Source organism: Physeter macrocephalus, chromosome 16 (genome assembly GCF_002837175.3).
Source record: "Physeter macrocephalus isolate SW-GA chromosome 16, ASM283717v5, whole genome shotgun sequence".
Taxonomy (NCBI): Eukaryota; Metazoa; Chordata; class Mammalia; order Artiodactyla; family Physeteridae; genus Physeter; species Physeter macrocephalus.
In genome coordinates, this window is record NC_041229.1 from 63,628,169 (window position 1) to 63,646,581 (window position 18,413).

General features: G+C 42.1%; 1 protein-coding gene across 2 annotated transcripts in view; it reads right to left on the reverse strand.

Moving 5' to 3' along the window:
- Nucleotides 1-8,787: 8,787 nt before the first annotated feature.
- NRIP3 (nuclear receptor interacting protein 3) overlaps nucleotides 8,788-18,413 on the reverse strand; it is a 25,096-nt gene continuing 15,470 nt past the window's right edge. For both annotated transcript variants that reach the window (XM_028500830.2, XM_007105025.4), the window contains exons 2-7: nucleotides 15,614-15,775; nucleotides 15,007-15,089; nucleotides 13,010-13,149; nucleotides 12,311-12,363; nucleotides 12,101-12,195; nucleotides 8,788-11,800 (exon numbers count right to left, since the gene is read on the reverse strand). In XM_028500830.2, the coding sequence (XP_028356631.1) occupies nucleotides 11,785-11,800; nucleotides 12,101-12,195; nucleotides 12,311-12,363; nucleotides 13,010-13,149; nucleotides 15,007-15,089; nucleotides 15,614-15,775 (549 nt within the window). In that variant the 3' untranslated portion in view covers nucleotides 8,788-11,784. The remainder of the gene's footprint in view (nucleotides 11,801-12,100; nucleotides 12,196-12,310; nucleotides 12,364-13,009; nucleotides 13,150-15,006; nucleotides 15,090-15,613; nucleotides 15,776-18,413) is intronic.

Consider the following 18,413-nt stretch of genomic DNA (forward strand, 5'->3'; position numbering starts at 1 on the left):
CACTGTAGTCACTAACCACATGTGGCAATTAAGCACTTGAAGTGTGACTGAATTGAGATATGCTGTAAGTGTAAAATATACTGAACCTTGGGCTTCCCTGGTGGCGCAGTGGTTAAGAATCTGCCTGCCAATGCAGAGGACACGGGTTCGAGCCCTGGTCCGGGAGGATCCCACATGCCACGGAGCAACTAAGCCCGTGCGCCACAACTACTGAGCCTGCACTCTAGAGCCCGCGAGCCACAACTACTGAGTCCGTGTGCTACAACTACTGAAGGCCACGCGCCTAGAGCCCGTGCTCTGCAACAAGAGAAGCTATCGCGATGATTAGCCCGCGCACTGAAGAGTAGCCCCTGCTCGCTGCAGCTAGAGAAGAGCCTGCGCGCAGCAACGAAGACCCAGTGCAGCCAAAAATTAAAAAAATATATATATCTATATACTGAATTTCAAAGACAATATGAAAAACATAAAATATTTCAATAATGTTTTTATATTAAGGTTGAAATATTTTGGATGCATTAGATTAAATAAAATATATTAAAATAATTTCACTTGTTTCTTTTTACTTCTTAAATGTAACTACTAGAAAATTTAATATTTATATTAGACATAGCTGTTCTAGAATATAGGATGTAGCTGCCATGAGTAGAGTGACTGTAATAAGATGGTTGGTTGCCTGGCTACAGTCTGAATGAAGAGTCAGGCCTGGGTAAGGAGAGGGGTGACAGAGTTGAACTGGCACAGCTAGAGCCAAAGGTTTGAGGTTGGGGGGGTATATGTCACTAAACAAGGAATGTAATTCCAGGTGACACAATGGAAGTGGAGGAGTCAGTTCTTGTTCTGCCCTGCTCATGCCTAGATAACTCTTACTTTCCCCTTAGGTCAGGGGTCTCTTCAACTAGAAAGCCTTCCCTGACTTAGGTGCACTTCCTTCTGTACTTGTGCAGATCTCTTTCTTAACTCGTTAGGATAAAATTATGTTTTCATATCTGCCTCTATACTCCCAACCTCCATCAAAATTTTGCAGACTCTTTGAGGGCAGGGGCCTTGTTCATTATCTTTGTACCTGGAGACTGGGATAGAGTAAAAACCAATAAATGTTTGTGGGGACCTGGAAAAGGGAAAAGGACTGGGAGAGGCTCCTCTTGGTCAGTCTCCAAGAATCAGGTACCTACTTGAATCCCTACTTTATTCCTTTCTGACCATGAGAGGGCAATGCTGAGATGCCCAAAGAAGTGCAGATGGGATCTGGGCAGCATAGCAGGCAGGAGAGGGGAGATTTTCTGTCCTAGGGTCTTCCTAGACCTTCAGGTCACATCATAGTTGTTCTGTTTACAGACAAGACTGGCCTTAGTGAGTACCCACTCTTTTCCCTGCTTCCCTGTGACTACGTTTCCTTACTCTATTCCACTTAAGGAGTGACAAGTCCAGGTGCAACTTCCTACCAGGTATGCGCCCTCTCACTTCTTTGTAAGGCCTAAAAAATTCCTTGGTGGGGGATGGTCAGAAGAGTGAGAAGACTCTTCTCTAAATTTAAGTGTGAAAGTCAGAAGGTTAGGAAGCAGAAGTGACAATTTATGTATCTGGGACCGAGGTTTTGCTAGCTCTGTCTTCAGTTCCCTCACCCCTTTTCCCTCCAGTGCTCAAATAGTGCTCTGGATGCCCCAGTCTTCTTTCTCCACCTCATCCTTTCTGATCTACTCAGCACTTTCCCAGGCCACAGCAGTCCAGGAGAACAAATGGAGTCATGCACAGCATCAATATGATGGTTTCCTTGGATCATGTCTCCAGTGATTACAGCAGGACACACACAGAAGTTCTTCTGAGCATACCCTGGGAATGTCTCATGTGAGTTCTCTCCTTTACCATGTGCATTGCCAGGGTGCTCCCTCCTACTTAAGCCCCCTTTAGTAAGATTTTCTGCCCCCTGCTACTTGTAAAGCCACATAAGTATACTTGCTGGCTCCCACCATGGTAACAACAATGTATGAGGCCAGAATTACATCTTTCTGTTCCTAGACATGCTGGTATCAGCAATAGCAGACAAGTTACTGGAGACTGTAAAATAACAAAGCAACACAAGGTTTAGTACCAAAGCAGGGAGAATTTTTAAAGTTTCTTTCAGAAGGGTGCTAAATCAGTATTCTTGGTTTCCCAGTGTCTTATATCTTACAATACCTAAGGGAAACAGTTCCTCCATTCTGACTGCTAAGATTTTCAAATAAATGAAAAACTATACTACTTGTATTCATCTTTATTTTTACCAATATAGTACATTTTTTTTTTGGCCGCATCACACGGAACTTCCCCGACCAGGGATCAAACCTGTGTGCCCTGCAGTGGAAGCACGGAGTCTTAACCACTGAACCACCAGGGAAGTCCCCAGTATAGTGCATTTAAAGATATCAAATGGTACTTCACAGTTGACCCTACCCCAGCCCTCTACATTCTGAATTTCTGCTCCCCAGAGACAACTTCTTTCTTATCTTTTAAGATACATCTCTTCTGGGATTTATCTCCCTATTTCTTAATAGCATGCTTATACTACTAGTTCTTGATTTTTCAGTCTGGGCTTTTATTTTACTTCTTGCTATAGGAAATAAGCTATGTACTTACACTCCAATGTCCTCTCATAAACACATGTATTATTTCTCCATCCTCCATCCCGCAATATATCTATATCTTACTTAGGTAAATCACTATTCCTTACGTTATTATAACTGTGTACATATTTATTCATGGTTGAATAAATTAGCATAATATGATTTCATTTCCTTTTTTTGACTGAAGTTAGCCATTACCTCTTTTTCCATGTTTCTTAAGTATTTAGCATTCAAGTATCTATAATTAATTTATCCCAAACTTGCCTCTCAATACTTTCAAACACATCAGGTAGCCTATCAGTTTAGTTATTTTTTTTTAAATTGAAGACAACCCTCCAGGGCTTCATCCTCCTCCTTCATTCTGGACTAGTTATTCTTTAAGCCCACTGCACAGGTTTTGCCCTAGAATAATTGAATAATTTTATCATTTCTTCCCCATTTCTACCTCTTTTTGTTTTTCTGAAAGACTTCTATCTTCTAACTCTTCTTTTGAATTTTCACATTTCTGTTATGCTGTTTTAAATTTACTACTTTCTTGACTGCCCCGCCCCCTTTTAAATAGCAATCTGTTCCATCTGGGAATACAGCATCTTATTTCTCTGACAATATTTCTAATGTTTTGAGTTTTTCAGTCTTTGTTTTGTGGCTGTGTTTTGTTTTGTTTTGTTTTCTGTTAGAAGCTTTTTTTATGGCCACGCCATGCAGCTTGCAGGATCTTAGTTCCCCTACCAGGGATTGAACCCAGGCCACGGCAGTGAAAACACAGAGTCCTAACCACTGGACAGCCAGGGAATTCTCAGAAGCTTTCCTTAAATGTCTGGAGATCCTTGGCTATCTACTTGCATGTAAGAGTTAGGCATTAGAAAACTGACTGGAAGCTCTGTGTACATAGACAGGGCTTGTGATCAGTAGAACACACTCTGGTATTTTTCAAACTTCTGGTTGCAAACCCATTAGTGGTTTGTGAAATCAATTTAATCACTTGCTACAAACTTTCTTTTCCCAAAAGACAGAATAGAAAATACTATGTCAGAATACATCACACATAAAAAGGAAATTGTTTTGTGAAACTTTGGTTTCACATACACACACATACACACATATACATCATAGGTACATATTATGTACTGGGTCAAGTCCATAAAATGGTGATTTATTATTGTGGGTGTTTTCTCGAAGAAGTTTGAAAAAAATACCACTTAGGGCACTCAAGATCAACTGCCAAGATGCATAGTTTCTTTCTCTTGGAAGGAGAGGTAAGTTTCTCTAGAGAAAAATTCTCTAAACTCCTGCCTGCTGGTCTGGTAGCCAATGTTCAATCAAGCATTTGTTGAGCACTTACTACATGCTAAACACTCTTCTAGGTACTTGGTATACAACAGTGTGTAAAACAGATAAAACTTTCTGCCCTCCTGAAACTAACATTCTAGTCGGGGAGACAATAAACACAGTAAGTTATACCATGTTTTGGTTTTGTGCTATGGTAAGACAGTAACAGTAGGGAAAGCTGAATTCATGCATAGAGATGCTGGTAAGAGGTTAGATGTGGTAGGAGTGGTGAATGTTCTGATTATTTCATGAATGAAGTAGAAAGCACGGCCATCATATGGCAGTATTAGAAGGCAGTATTAGAGACTTGAGAAAAAAAGAAGGTGTGAAATAACTTAGGAACACAGCCCAGCAAACTAGAGCCCGTGGCCAAATCCTGTTTTTGTACGGTCTGCTAGGTAAGGATAATTTTGATACTTTTAAATGGTTGGGGAAAAAAACCTAAAGATGAATACTAAATTGCGACATGTAAAAATTACATAAAATTCAAATTTTATGAGTTGTATGGCAATATGTAAGGCAATACTTATATATTGCCTTTGGCTACTTTCTTGTTACAATGGCAGAGTATAGTAGTCGTGAAAGAGACTGTATGACTTGAAAAGCCTAAAATACTTACTATCTGGCCCTTTGCAGATAATGGTTGCAGACACCTGATCTAGAATAAAAAGGTGAATGACTAGGGAAATATGATTGTTGGGCAGTGTTAAGGGCCTGGGAGTTATGGACATGAGTTTTAAATGAGACCAGTCAGCATGGTTGCTGCATAGGGGTAGGCAAAGAGCTGGCTCTGACTGGAATTGTGGTTTTGCAAAGTGAGTGACAAAAAGAGAAGGTAAACTGAGTTAAAAGTATATGCAGGGCTTCCCTGGTGGCGCAGTGGTTGAGAGTCCGCCTGCCGATGCAGGGGACACGGGTTCGTGCCCCGGTCACAGTGAGAGGCCTGCATACCGCAAAAAAAAAAAAAAAAAAAAAAAAAGTATATGCAAGTGAATCATTATATCCATTGACCCAGGGATTTAAATTGCTTATGAAGAGAGGAGAGAAACTCAGGTTAGGGACAATGAAAGGTGATAATCAAGGGAGTGTTGCAATCAAGTTGCTAGGAGATGTCTGGAAGACAGAGCTGGTGGTCAGACAATCAGATACATGAGCCTGAGATCATGAAAGGGTTATAGTTTTGGGTAATAACAAGATCTAAGGTATGACCATCGGAGTAAATGGCAGGGAAATGTAGAGGGTAAAATAAGTGGAAGACTGTTTATTCAAGGAACCAATATGTCAGGATGTTGAAAGGATCATCCATTTATGTAACTAAATCACGAAGAATTAAATCTGGAGTAGTGTTGAGGGGAGTGAAATGAACCAAGAGCTAAACTTATTGAAAACTGAGGGGCAATGACCCAGGAGCTTATAGATTTTGTAGATGATAGCAACAATGAAGGGACAGAATTGATATAATTTGATGGCATGAGGCTCAAAGCTGGGGGGTTTTAAGGGAAAGCAGAGGGAGAAATGTTTGCAAGAAGTAATAAGAAGCAAGGAGACCATCTACCCCATCTCTAGGACCAGTAATAGAACTGTGGGAGAAAAAAACCACCTTGAGAGAGCTGCAGTGAAAGCACCGTCCTAAGATGAACAGCCACATTTCAGGGTTCTGGGATCCAAGTCAGCGTAAGAGGTATCTGATGCTTCAGAATGCTGAACCTTAAGTCCCCATTTTCAGTAGGATGCCTCCTCTCAGCTGCCAGTTGTTCCTGGTGGCTCCAACTAGTTCAGTTTCTCCAGGGGATAAACAAATTAACAAATGAATGACTAAGGGGTGAGGATCTCAGGTCTAATTTACTTTATAGTCTTTCGAGTAATCATCTTGTTTTTAGTGGCTAATGGAGTCTTTGGTGATATGTGTTTTACCACCATGAAACAGAGCAAATTAAAATTATTATGAGGTATATAAATCAAATATGAGTTATATAGTATGCTTTGTTAATTAAGGTATACTTCAGTATTGGTGCCCCTTATTTGATTATCAACTTAGGCTGATGCTGAGCTTCCCACCCATTTTCCCTTCCCTTTAATTGTCACTCTTTTCCAGTCCTCACCTTCCTCCTAGCCCTTACCTGCTGATACTGAGCCTTTATATCTGAAATTCTACTCTCCATGGGGCATACCCAGTTGGATTCTCCTCTCTGGCTACCCTTCCTCAGACCTTAGAATAGGCCTCCTTCATACAGCCCTGTGACTGAATTGATCTTTATGAAACCTATTCACTTTAATGTACTTTCCGTTCTCCAACTGGTTCTTATCTACCACAGAGAAACTGTTACGAACTCAGACACGTGGGGGATAGTTTCTGTAGAACCTTCAAAACAGAGTAGTTGATTCTTCATATGGGCAGCCCAGAAACAATGAAATTCTCATGTCCTTACCCATTTTCAAAATAAATAAGATGAGAACCACTATAGCAGCCCCCCAAGTACAAGGGCATCCAGTGTATCCAAGGAGTTCAGCATTTCACAACAGAATCCCAAGATATCCCATATTAGTTTGCCAAATGATGAAAGCAAAGTTAAATTCCTGTTATCCAGGCTCACAGCACAGAAGATTATGTCTCCACTCCCTTTGTCTTCGAAGTCTCTCCTCTGGCAAACACAAGTATCTCTACTAGATCAGCCACACCCCCTCTTCCCAGCTTATTTCTCCTGTTCAAGGGTTTGAGTATGGCAGCATTGGAGTATGTGGGTTCCCTGAAGAGTTAGATTTTCTGTATTAATTACACATTGGAAGGCTACTCTGCCTCCAGTAAAAACAATGCCAGGATTGAATTCCCCTCTCTGATTTTGATGGCTGGGATTCGCTGGTTAGGGGCATAGGTCCAGGAAAGAGTGTGATAAAGGTGCTGGAAAGAAAGAACAGGACTTGTAGTCATCAGGCTGCTAGAACCTTGGGACAAGTCACTACCTAAAAGCAGGTAAAGACCCAGCTTTTTCTCCATTCTGGTCAGGCATCTGGCAGCCCCAGTCTTCTGAAACATACCTCAACCCTTGAATAAAAAGGTTTCTGAGAAAATAGATGTCACAATGCCCACATGCTTGACACCATGTAAGAAACAGCTGCCAGTAGGTCACTGACCAGACAAGTAAGCATAAAATAAGATAGTAGCATAGCTTAGGATGAATGGAAGGAAGAAGTAGCGGCTAACAGAGGAGACCAAGCTATGACACACAGACTAGTACGTCTCTGCTTTCTGATTTACTGAGAACAGTAGCCTGCAACTCTTCAAAGCTGCATAAAAAGCTCATAATTTCAGTCCAAATTAATGAGTCTATGTTTGTAGTGATGGCAATGAGTCAAAAAGAAACTACATTTGATTCACAATGCCATTTAATAAACATGTCCTAGAATAAAAGAATTTTGGCATTAGAAATGACTTTGGAAGTCTCCTTATCTAACCTTCCACCCAATGCAGACATCTCTCTCCAATATTGCTAGGAAATGATCATCCCACCTGTCACTCCCAGTGAAAGAGAATTTAGAGACAGTCCATTTAATTGTGCTAAGCAATTGTGTCTTGATACTACTCTGAGCCTTAGCTTTTCCTTCTGCAAAATTGTGAACACTACTACCTTCTTTGTATAAATTAGTATAGTCCCTGGATTAAAGTAGATGCTTCCCTCCAACTGAGTCAGGATATGCCTCTCTGCAACCTCCACCTATTGGAAATGCTTGCTTTCTGGTGCCAGAAAGAACACGTCCCACATGACAACTCTGAAGACCATAATGAGGTTACCATTGCCCTTTTCTGGATGCTCCACAGATTATATATACATCCCTGTCTTACAAATGACATCTCCTACACACAGAGTCCTTGATACTTCTACATAGAGAATGTGCAATCAACTAAACACCAATATCATCTTCACAGGAATTTCTGTTAATCCAAGTTCTCCCCCACTGTGCAAGTGCAATAGATTTTTTAAAAATGGAAGTCAGGATGTATTTTTTAAACTCTGTTAAAACAGTTTTGTTGGTTTCATTCTATTAAGGTGATTATGAATCTTGATTCTGTTGCTCATTGTTTAAGAGTCAGATTGGTGAAGTCTTTTTACATTTATTATATTTAGAATAAATGGACAAAAGTAAGACAGAAAACCTTTTGAGGTGGAATGGTAATATCATCTGAGTAGTGGTAGAAACATAATTCTAGATTGTGATAACCACTGTCATAGGTATAGAATGTTTCTTGTTGACTATTTAATAATTACACTGTTTAAATACTAAAAATATTAACACTTAAAAGGTAAGTTTCTATCATCTGTAAAATGCAGTTATTTGCAACGTCATTTAGACCTTAACTTTAACTATATATTAAGGTTCATTCAACCCTTCCCCTTCCCAAACCTCTTATTTGTTTGAACCAAATAAATATTTCCTTTCTAAATAAATATATCTATTTATAAAAAGTAAATTCGTAAATAAAACTTCTAGAAGTAAATGTTCTCTCACACACTGGGGATACACCATAAAAGATTGTTCTCACAAACAGTTAAATCTTTGAGGGACTACCATAAGCCAACCACTTTATACAGGTTATCTCATTTGATACTGTGAAGTAAGTACTATTATCACTTCTGTTTTATAGCTTACAAAGCCAAGCTCACAGAGGTTCACTAATTTGCCCAAGGACATACAGCCAGTAAGAGGGAGCAAAAGGGCTAGTAGCAATGGAGGAAATGAGGACCACAAAGCCTTGTGTTCAGAAGATCCTTTAAGAGAAACACAGATGCAGCTGGGCTATGCCTGGGCTCCGCCATCTTCCAGGGGACCTGACACAAAGACTTTGTCAGACAAGCACACAGAGGGGAAGATTTCACTTTATTGTTACATTAATCTCACAAATAAACTCAACACAGCCAGAAACACTGAGCAGATAAAGTGCCAATGCAGAGGCCTGGCAACAGAAGGAGTGAGGAATCCAGTTCGTCTCCTCCATGTGCCCAGCCTGGAAAGATATTTCTATTATACAAGAGTAAGGGCAGCTGACATAACAAGCAACCCATCTATAGACACTTTGAGCTAAGGAATAGAAAATCTTACCAGGTGGGGTCTGTGCAGGGCAAGGAAATAGAAAAGTCAGAAAACATTTTTTCCTCAAATAAGTCAGGCATAGAAATACCAAACGACAAAGACAATATTTTTCAAACTCCCTGTATTTTATGTGGACATCTAATAAGGAATGAGAGGGTTACAGTTCTACAGGGTTACTTCTTGCTACCGCCTGTCTTCAGAACTGTGACCTGAGTAGACACTCTCTTCCCACACCCTCAATCATAGGTACCAGAGAGAATTTTCTAGGATTCTGGGAAGAACTGACCTTCCCTGCTTAGCTAGCCTGCCTCAGAAAAGTGGACCCAGTGCTTCCTCATGAATATCAAGGAGATATGGGCTATCAGAGTAATCAACCTGGAAGCATTTAAAGAAAACTAATGAAGCTCAAGACTTCCTATAATTGTCTTTAGACATCTTTAGGTACCTCTATCAAGCCTGAGGTTTACAGCACAATTATTCGGTTAGTGAATTCAAATGATCTGATGGCATGGAGTGAGATTATGATACCATAAGCCCAGATCACCCCAATTGTCTCTATTCCAAAACTGGAAAGTCACTGACTGATTTTCAGAGGCCAGAAAGATCACTAAAGGCCATCTGATCAACCCCCAGATGCCATATAATCCTGAACTCGAAGGGTCAAAATCAGTGGCATCTTTCTAGCACCTGAGAATTCCTGGCCTCACTTGGTCCACAGGGAATCTAAATAAGGATAAACCAGGCCAAGGAACTTCTAACATGCCTCACTTGTGGCCAAGAGTCAAGGCTCAGAGTGGAACTTTCAACTAGGGAAGAGGTGAAGTATTTCAACTCAGTCCTAGGATGAGAAGCAGGCCAAAGTGGTTCCATGATAGATAAGGGAGGAGAGTGGAGAGGCCTCAATGGAAAGGTGCAGGTGCCCCCATGTAAGAAAATGGGGGTAGTCTGAGGGGGCACTGAAGGCTGGTAACATGTGATCACCCCTGCTGAGCTTCAGATGTGGCCTCCCCTACTGTGGCTGTGCTTAGTTTTCCATCTTGCTTTCTCTGTAGAGGCTGATAAGAAGGGCCTGGGGGTGACGCGGTGACAACTGGCTACAGTATGGCTGCCTAGCTGTTCAAATGGGGGTCACATCACCAAGTTCCTAGTCTTTAGGGAGCCTCTGAAAAGCTGAAAGCATTCAGAGTTCCAAAGAGTTGTTTGATAGAGACAGTAGCTTAACGCTAGACAAGATTGTTGGTGGGATCTGGCAAAGTTTGAAGTAGGATCATTGAATACTCGAGGAACTGCTGCTATGAACCAAGGGTAGACTTGGGAATCTCTTAAAGGGACACCCACAGCTGGCTATTTTTCTGACTTCTCTGAGCACATCTCTGACCAAACTGAAGGGGAGATTCCATTACAGGTATCTATGTGCCCAACTGACACCCCAACAGAAAGGCTTCAAAAAACCCCATGACCTCTTTGACAGGGATCAGGAAATACTGAGGAGTCAGAAAAAGTTGTTGTGAATTCTTGGGCAGGCTCCTGCCCTGCCTCTTTCCTTATACCAGGACAGAACTGAAGAGCTTCCCAACCATCAACTCCCTGCCAGGAAGTTTCATTCCTGGCCCCCATCCCAGAAATGTTTCCCTAGGTAGGCTTTCCCACCAACTGATTCTATCCTTCTATTTTGGACCTGCTCTGGGTTTTTTCATCTCCTTTCTCCACTCCTGTTCCCAGCTACTTGAGTCTGATGCAGACAAATAACAGGCTAGGCAGAAATACTGACTGGATCTTGGGGTTATCAACATCTGACAATGATGCCCAGATTTACTGAAGCCTTCAATTCCATCTCAGAGAGTGGTTAATGTCTTCTGTCTGTGAGTCCTTCCTCCTCCTCCCCTCCAAGACATTCAAGGTGAGAAGCCACCTCATTCATCTTTATACCCATGGCTTTTAGGCACCAAGATAAGCACCTAAATGTGACAGTTTAGGTCAGGGGACTTCTAGTGGGCTTAGCACACAGGAGGGAGGGCTACCCAGATCCTCTGGCATCCATCCCCAAAGCATAGCCTTCCCCTACCCTGCCTTTTTACAAACCCTCACCTCTTCATCCTCCTCTCAAGGCCTGACGCAACAAATGAGAATGAACATGGCCTCGGCCTTGGTTTGTCAGGTCTGAATTCTAGGTCCCCTCTGCCACCGACTCAGTATATGAGCTTAGACAATTCAATTGCCTCTCCGGACTTTTAAATGAAAGGGTTGGACTAGATGATTTCTCTGGGCTCTTTCAGATTAATTCATACTTGAGAAATCAATGAATGAATTAGAAGAAATTCTAATTCTGAGCCATAGGTACCCTGCATCTCTTTGAAATAGCTGAAAGGAGGTAAAGGTCAGATTCCTGTTCATTATACACTTTAACTACAGGAAAAGAAGCAAGTGTATCTATGGAGAAATAGAACCTGGCAGCCCCTATACTTGACTAATAAAAGCAATTTCCTTGAAGAAGCAGAGAAATAGGCCACAAGTGAGACCTGGCAGTGTCAAAAAGGTCTATAAATTAAGTGATCAAAGGAGTAAAAAACAATGGCTATAACCAGACAAGATCTCAAAGCACAGACTAAAGTCTAGAGAGGTCTGGGTGGGAAGGAACCCCTGGAGCTTCTATTAGAGGAGAGGACTTGGTCCAAAGCAAGTTGCTACTGCATTTGGTTCAAACCCAGTTTTCTTAATCTGTCAACCTGGTATGTGTGCACACGTGCAGACATGCTGCAGGCTGTAGTTATGCTTCGGAAGTGCTGAAATGAGAAAGAAATAAAAGAAATGATACCAAATTCAAAGAAGTTAGACTGAAAGGCAAGTACAATTTTAGTTTAGAAGCTACGCATCTTCCCCACCACTCTATGCAGTATCATCACTGCTCATTCTGAAATGTGGACTATAGAGTTTTGTGGGATTGTGAACTCTGGGGGTGAGGAGGGGTATACTTGTGGTATGATTGAAGGTCAAAAGCAGGATACAACCCAATATCCTGTGTGAGAACCCCTCCAGTTAATGACCAATGGGTTTTACTTGACCTGACCCATTTGGGCACTCACTTGTCTTCATTCAAGGAAACTGTCTCCTCAAAAGGGATTTCTTGCTTGTCTGTCTTCCCCAGGATCAGCCGGTGCTTATCCAAGTTTATGATGCACTGAAAACAAAGGAGAATCACTGGTCACCGTCAATGATCCCACTATGGGGTCTCCATGTAAGAGGACCCTTGCCTCAGAGAAGAAGTACCAATGGGAATGTAGAATCAATCCTACCTTCAGGGATCGGAGAGTCTGGAGACCAAGGGACAAGTTTTTCTCATTGTCCTCTAATAAAAAAAATTAAGATTTAACCATTTTCATGTTGGTTTAGAAGTCAGCCTTATCACCATTAGGTTCTATGCAACCTACCTACCTTCCTTCCTTCCTTCCTTCCTTCCATCCATCCAATAAACATCTGTTGAGCATTTATTATATTAAGTAATTTTCCCAAATCATTATAGTTAAAAGGTGATAGAGTCAAGATTCAAACTGAAATCTTTTTAACTCTAAAGGACAAAGGCCTTTGGACAAAAACCAGGAACTTAGAGTACTCTGGAATAGAATACATGAGGGAAAGTATAGGAGTTGGTAGGAAATTATGAAGGGATTTATGGCAAAGGAGTAAGAGGATCTTGCCCTCTACCTCCAACTAGCCCACAGAAAGCTCTCAGGGGCACACAGAAATGTTTGTTTTCTTACCCCTTGAATTTTCTTATTCTCTGAGTGATTCTCAACATGTCTTGAATGTAGTTCAAGGCCCATCTGGTACTTCAAAAGGCAAAAACTGGGACAAGATTTATAGTACAAAAAAGTGGAAACCTGGGATTTTGAAGAAGTCAGTATTTACAGGCATAAAATCCCATGAGGGTTTGGTGGAAGGAGGGAGAGGGTTTAAATTAGGGGTCCATAGGTCCAGTCCCCCATTCTACTCACCAATCACGGCTGCTGGACAGTCCAGGTGGAGGGAGCCAAGTGTGATCACTAGGTGCTCAATCTGGCCCACTACTTTCAGATGTCGGGGTACAGAAAGCTTCTCTCCTTCATGCTTGTGAGATCTGACATGCTCCTTGAGTCTGCACCAGAGAGGAAATACCAGAATTCCCTTGGCAGAAGTTTCTGGTGGAATCTGGCAATGCCTACCTTCTGATACACAGCTGGAATTTTCCAGAGATTTCCTGGGTTAATTTACCCCAAAAAAATGCTAGTCTACACTTCTTGTTTCAGCACTTTATCCTAAACATGCCAGGAGATATAAAAAACTAAAGATTCAGCTCCTGTTCTCAAAAAGCTATGTCACTATCTGCACTGGTGGAATATGAGAGTTGACACACTCAGAGAATCCTTTTCTGCATCTCAACATCCCCACCTATGTGCAAGGCAATTTAGTTAATATATCCTTTTATCCATCTGTGGGTAACAGATCTCAGAGAGGGCAGGTAAATCCTAATTTTAGAAGATGCTTTGTTCAGTGTCTAATTTTCTCTTTGTCTATTTCAGTCTATCCTCATCATTTAGTCTTAGGCCATAAGGATGGTGGAGGCAGGTACTTATTTGTTAAGTGCATTGACATTGGCCTCAGCAAGGCATATTGTGGAGAAAGTCCTCATTAATTTAACTTGTCTGTCTAGGGGAGGAAGGAAAGAACAGCACCAAGGTTTCACACAGTTATGTAAGCTGATTGGAACAGCTAGCACAGAGCTATTATGAGTTGGTGGATAAATACTTAATTATGGACTTTCTGTGCCAATACTTCTGCTTTACTCCATTTCCTCTCTTTCGTGTTATAGCCCATCCAAAAGAAAAATAATTGCAATTTTACAGACAGTTATTCATTCCTCTGGAATCATGGCAGTCTTCTGCCTAATTATGCACCAGGACATTATTAGTCTTTCTGGAAACATCATGTTGCACTACAGCTCATCTCTTCACCACATAAAAAAGCTCAGGATTCTTCTCATAGGAGCACTTGTGTCCTTAGACTCCACCCCCACCCCACCCCGTCCACCGCCCTAAACAGCAATGCACAAAACCCATAGAGCCAGCTTCAGAGTCACAGTTGTGGTGAGGGGTGAGGAGAAGGTAGAAATGAGAAGGAACAGAACATGTGGCAGAGGTCACTGATTATAAAAATCAAGACTTGTGCAAGCCCTGCCTAAGAATAGGGATATTTTGAAAGTAGCTTAAAATGGGCCATTATATCTACCCTAGTGATTGTTTCAATACAGAGATTTAGGCTGGGGAATACTTTGCTGTACTTAGGGCTAGAGAAGTGGAAAAGGATATTGGGTTGATCCTCCCAATTCTGGGCTAGACCTCAGGGCCCATAAGGTACTGTGGAGGAAAGAGAAGGAAGAAGAAAGGAAATAAAAGTACAGATTGAGTGAAAAGGAGGAAAGATACAAAATGGCTTTCTCTGACTAAAAATGAGGGAGAACCCAATTCCAGCTGTTAGAGAACTGAAGATATTCAATATATGAGGTGCCTGCCTCACACCCAGTCCCCAGCAGGGGCAGCAGTAAGATCTGATTTTACCTGTTATTGCAGAGAGGAAAGGTACTAATCACCCCTGTGATGGTTCAGGCCCAACAGCAATAGCAGCTCTATTCCACGGTCTGACTGATACTTCTTGGGACAGGCAGTGTGGCCTCCAGAAGGACCCCAAGTAAGCTAAGGCCAACCACATCCCTGATTTCACTTCTCTTGGGTACACCACCAGGGCAGATCCTTCTAACTTGTTGTCTGGGCAGGGCACAAATCAGGATCAGGGCATGGCACGCAATGAGCCAAGGATCTCATAATTTCTCATTCTGGAGCCCAAAGGTCTTTGCTCAAAACTTAATTGGTGGGAGTTAATGGAAAGCCTGGACTTCAAAATAAATTCAAGCAAAGATTGTATTAGCATCTGACTTCCAGCACAAGTGGCTACTTACCCCAGTCTGTCCACACAGGCTGAAGAGATGAGATTATATTGACAGCCTGTGTCAACCAAGGCTTTCACATCCTTTCCAGCACACTGTGGAGAGGAAACATACTGTTCAATAGGAGCCAGAGAAGCAAAAGGGAAGGGAGATCCAAAGAGCAGGCAGCAGATGTCATATGAAAGGCAGGGTTGGAGAGCATCCTCACAATTATGAGTTGGTAGTGTCCCATCTTTATCCATTGCTGTGTCTCCTTTGAGGGGTTCTTTTTCCTGCTGAATCTAGAGCTTACAGAGGATCCCAAAGGACTTTGGGTATTTCATTCTATACACCAAGTGGCTCTTAATTTTGTGTGTGTGTGTGTGTGTGTGTGTGTATCACATACTCCTTTGCAAATCTGATGAAACATTTAGTCCTTTTCCCCATAAACACGCACATGCATACAAATTACTGCATATATTTCAAGTGTTGCATGGAGTGCCCCACTTAAAACTCATTTATGAATTCCATGATAAGACCCACATTCTATACAATTTGGAGGAGAGGTCCCCATTATTGGGATAATGGGCCCAAATCCTATTCTCCAGAAAACCTGGAAAAGCTATTCTCAGAACATTACCTGGCAAGAAACCAAAATCATGTCATCATCCTCAGACTTCTTTAGCCCCTCAGACTTGGCATGATTGAGTTTGTTGGTCTTGGAGGCCCAAGGGACACGACTGCTTCGGAGCTTTGACAGGTTGGTTTCCATGAGGCGCCTCTGCAGAATGTTATGAGGTTGCTTGAGGAACAGAAAGCAGAGGCTTCTTAATGACAGGTGATTTTTTCCCCCTTCTCTCATTGTCCCCCAGGTGCTGCAGAAATAATGAAGGAGCTGCCCATAATTGAGCTCTACCTTTGCTTCTTATTTATTCTTCCTTCAAGTAGGGACTTCGTGGGTATTATCAGAGCAGGAACTATAAACCAGTTTGCAGTAGGCAACCCTGAATGAATGAAAGAGCAATGTGGGACCCTGGGAGAGGTGGACAGGGCTGATAGTCCATGGCTAAAGAGAACTAAGGGACCCTTGTGATTTGTACTACCTGAGCTTGCTGCTTTCCCTTCCCTTACAAGGGCATTTCAGGAGGAAAGTGACCATAGTCTATGTGGAATAAATGTATCTTTCCAGGGGACTTATAGAAAGGGCAGCTAATTCTCACAGGCCAAAGAAACCTTCTTAGAACTGGTTTTTTTTTTTTTTTTTTTTTAACATCTTTATTGGGGTATAACTGTTTTACAATAGTGTGTTAGTTTCTCCTTTACAACAATGTGAATCAGTTATACATATACATATGTTCCCATATCTCTTCCCTCTTGTGTCTCCCTCCCTCCCCCCCTCCCTATCCCACCCCTCTCATGGTCACAAAGCACAGAGGTGATCTCCCTGTGCTATGCGGCAGCTTCCCACTAGCTATCTAATTTACATTTGGTAGTGCATATATGTCCCTGCCACTCTCTCACTTCGTCACAGCTTACACTTCCCCTCCCCATGTCCTCAAGTCCATGCTCTAGTAGGTCTGTGTTTTATTCCCGTCCTACCACTAATCTCTTCATGACATTTTTTTTTCTTAGATTCCATATATATGTGTTAGCATACGGTATTTGTTTTTCTCCTTCTGACTTACTTCACTCTGTATGACAGACTCCAGTTCTATCCACCTCATTACAAATAACTCAGTTTCATTTCTTTTTATGGCTGAGTAATATTCCATTGTATATATGTTAGCACTGGTTTTTAGGAGTTCTGTGTACTTCTATTTCAAGTCTCACTCCCTCACAGTATTATCCTTTGGACCCAAATACATGTGCCTTGGTGACTTGGCTCTCCTGTGGGCTGAGTTATCCATGGGTGGATGAGGTAGGAAGACAAGGATTCATACCTGCTGAATAACCCTCTTAGGAGACACACTTTAGAACTTGGCAGAACGCAGAGGAATCATCCTTACTGTTATCCTCTGGACCTCAAGGAGCATAAGGCTCCTCCTGCCATGTGCTTGTCATCCATTCCCGCTCTCTTCAATGGGCCAAAAGTGGAGTATAAAAGGGACAGAAACTGATCAAGAAGCAGGGGACTTAATTAGACCTTATATCTGTGCCAGGATACCTACGGTTAGGAAGAAGAATGAGGAATATGAAATCAAGTCTGCTCTTTGATAGAGCTTAGGAGAGTTACTAGGGCAGATATAGCTATGCTCTATTGTTTCTACTCAAAGTGGCCTCCAGAAAGTGTAAGCCACCTCTTAAAAGTTATTTGACCTGAGAAATTTCTATACAAAAGCATATTATTCCTAGTTTACAATAATATTGAAAATCCCTCAAAGGATGGAGTCTAACCCCAAGTTTCTATGTGACACATACTAGATGGCATTCCAATTCTAGGGGGGGAAGAGAGTTACTCCTAGAAGCCCAGAGCCTAGAACCTTCCCCAGGAAAGGGGTAGAAGTGCAGGAGGTCTTCATTTCCACCATATTACAGATTTCTGAGGAAGAATGGAGTCAGAGCCATGACTTGCTGTAACCCTGGTAAGGCGAAGAAATGGATTCCCAAAATACACTGATTCTTGACAAGGCAGATTTTTAATTAGTATTCTTGGGAAAAGGAGAGAGAGGGGCATTTAAAAGAAAATGAGAGCTTCTTAACTTGACAAGGAGCTGGAGGAAGTGCTAACTCTGATTTCCTGATTAGACCCTGGAAGAATGCTTTGCTCCTCAAAAGAAACAGAAATTCTTCATTCATATCTCTCTCACTAATAAGCCTAGATTCATACTAAAGCAGGTGTTTGTTTCTGTCAGGTCCATGCTTAGCATGACCAACTCAGATAAGCTGGATTTGTGGAACTGAAGACTGGAAGGGACTTCAAAGGCCATCTAAACAAAGCCCTCATAACCTAAAGTTCGAGGCTTTCCTTCTACAGTGGTCTTGCCCAACACCACTTTACCTGGTTATTCTGAATATTGAGAGGAGTCTAATCATCACTGGACAGATCAGGCAAACGAGGAAGTTTCTGAAATCGTTTTCCTTGAAGTCATTTCTCTTTGAATTTTCCTACTCTACCCTTTCTCCACAGGCTATACACATACTCAAAGTTCTCACACACTGGGAAGAAAACTCCTCCACAAACCCTCAGACCCTGCCTCCTCAGTGCCACATCTTAATCACAACCCTGGCTTAAACGGTCTTAAAAAAAGGTCAAGGGCTTCCCTGGTGGTGCAGTGGTTGACAGTCTGCCTGCCGATGCAGGGGACACGGGTTCGTGCCCCGGTCCGGGAAGATCCCACATGCGGTGGAGCGGCTGGGCCCGTGATCCATGGCCGCTGAGCCTGCGAGTCCGGAGCCTGTGCTCTGCAACGGGAGAGGCCACGACAGTGAGAGGCCCGCGT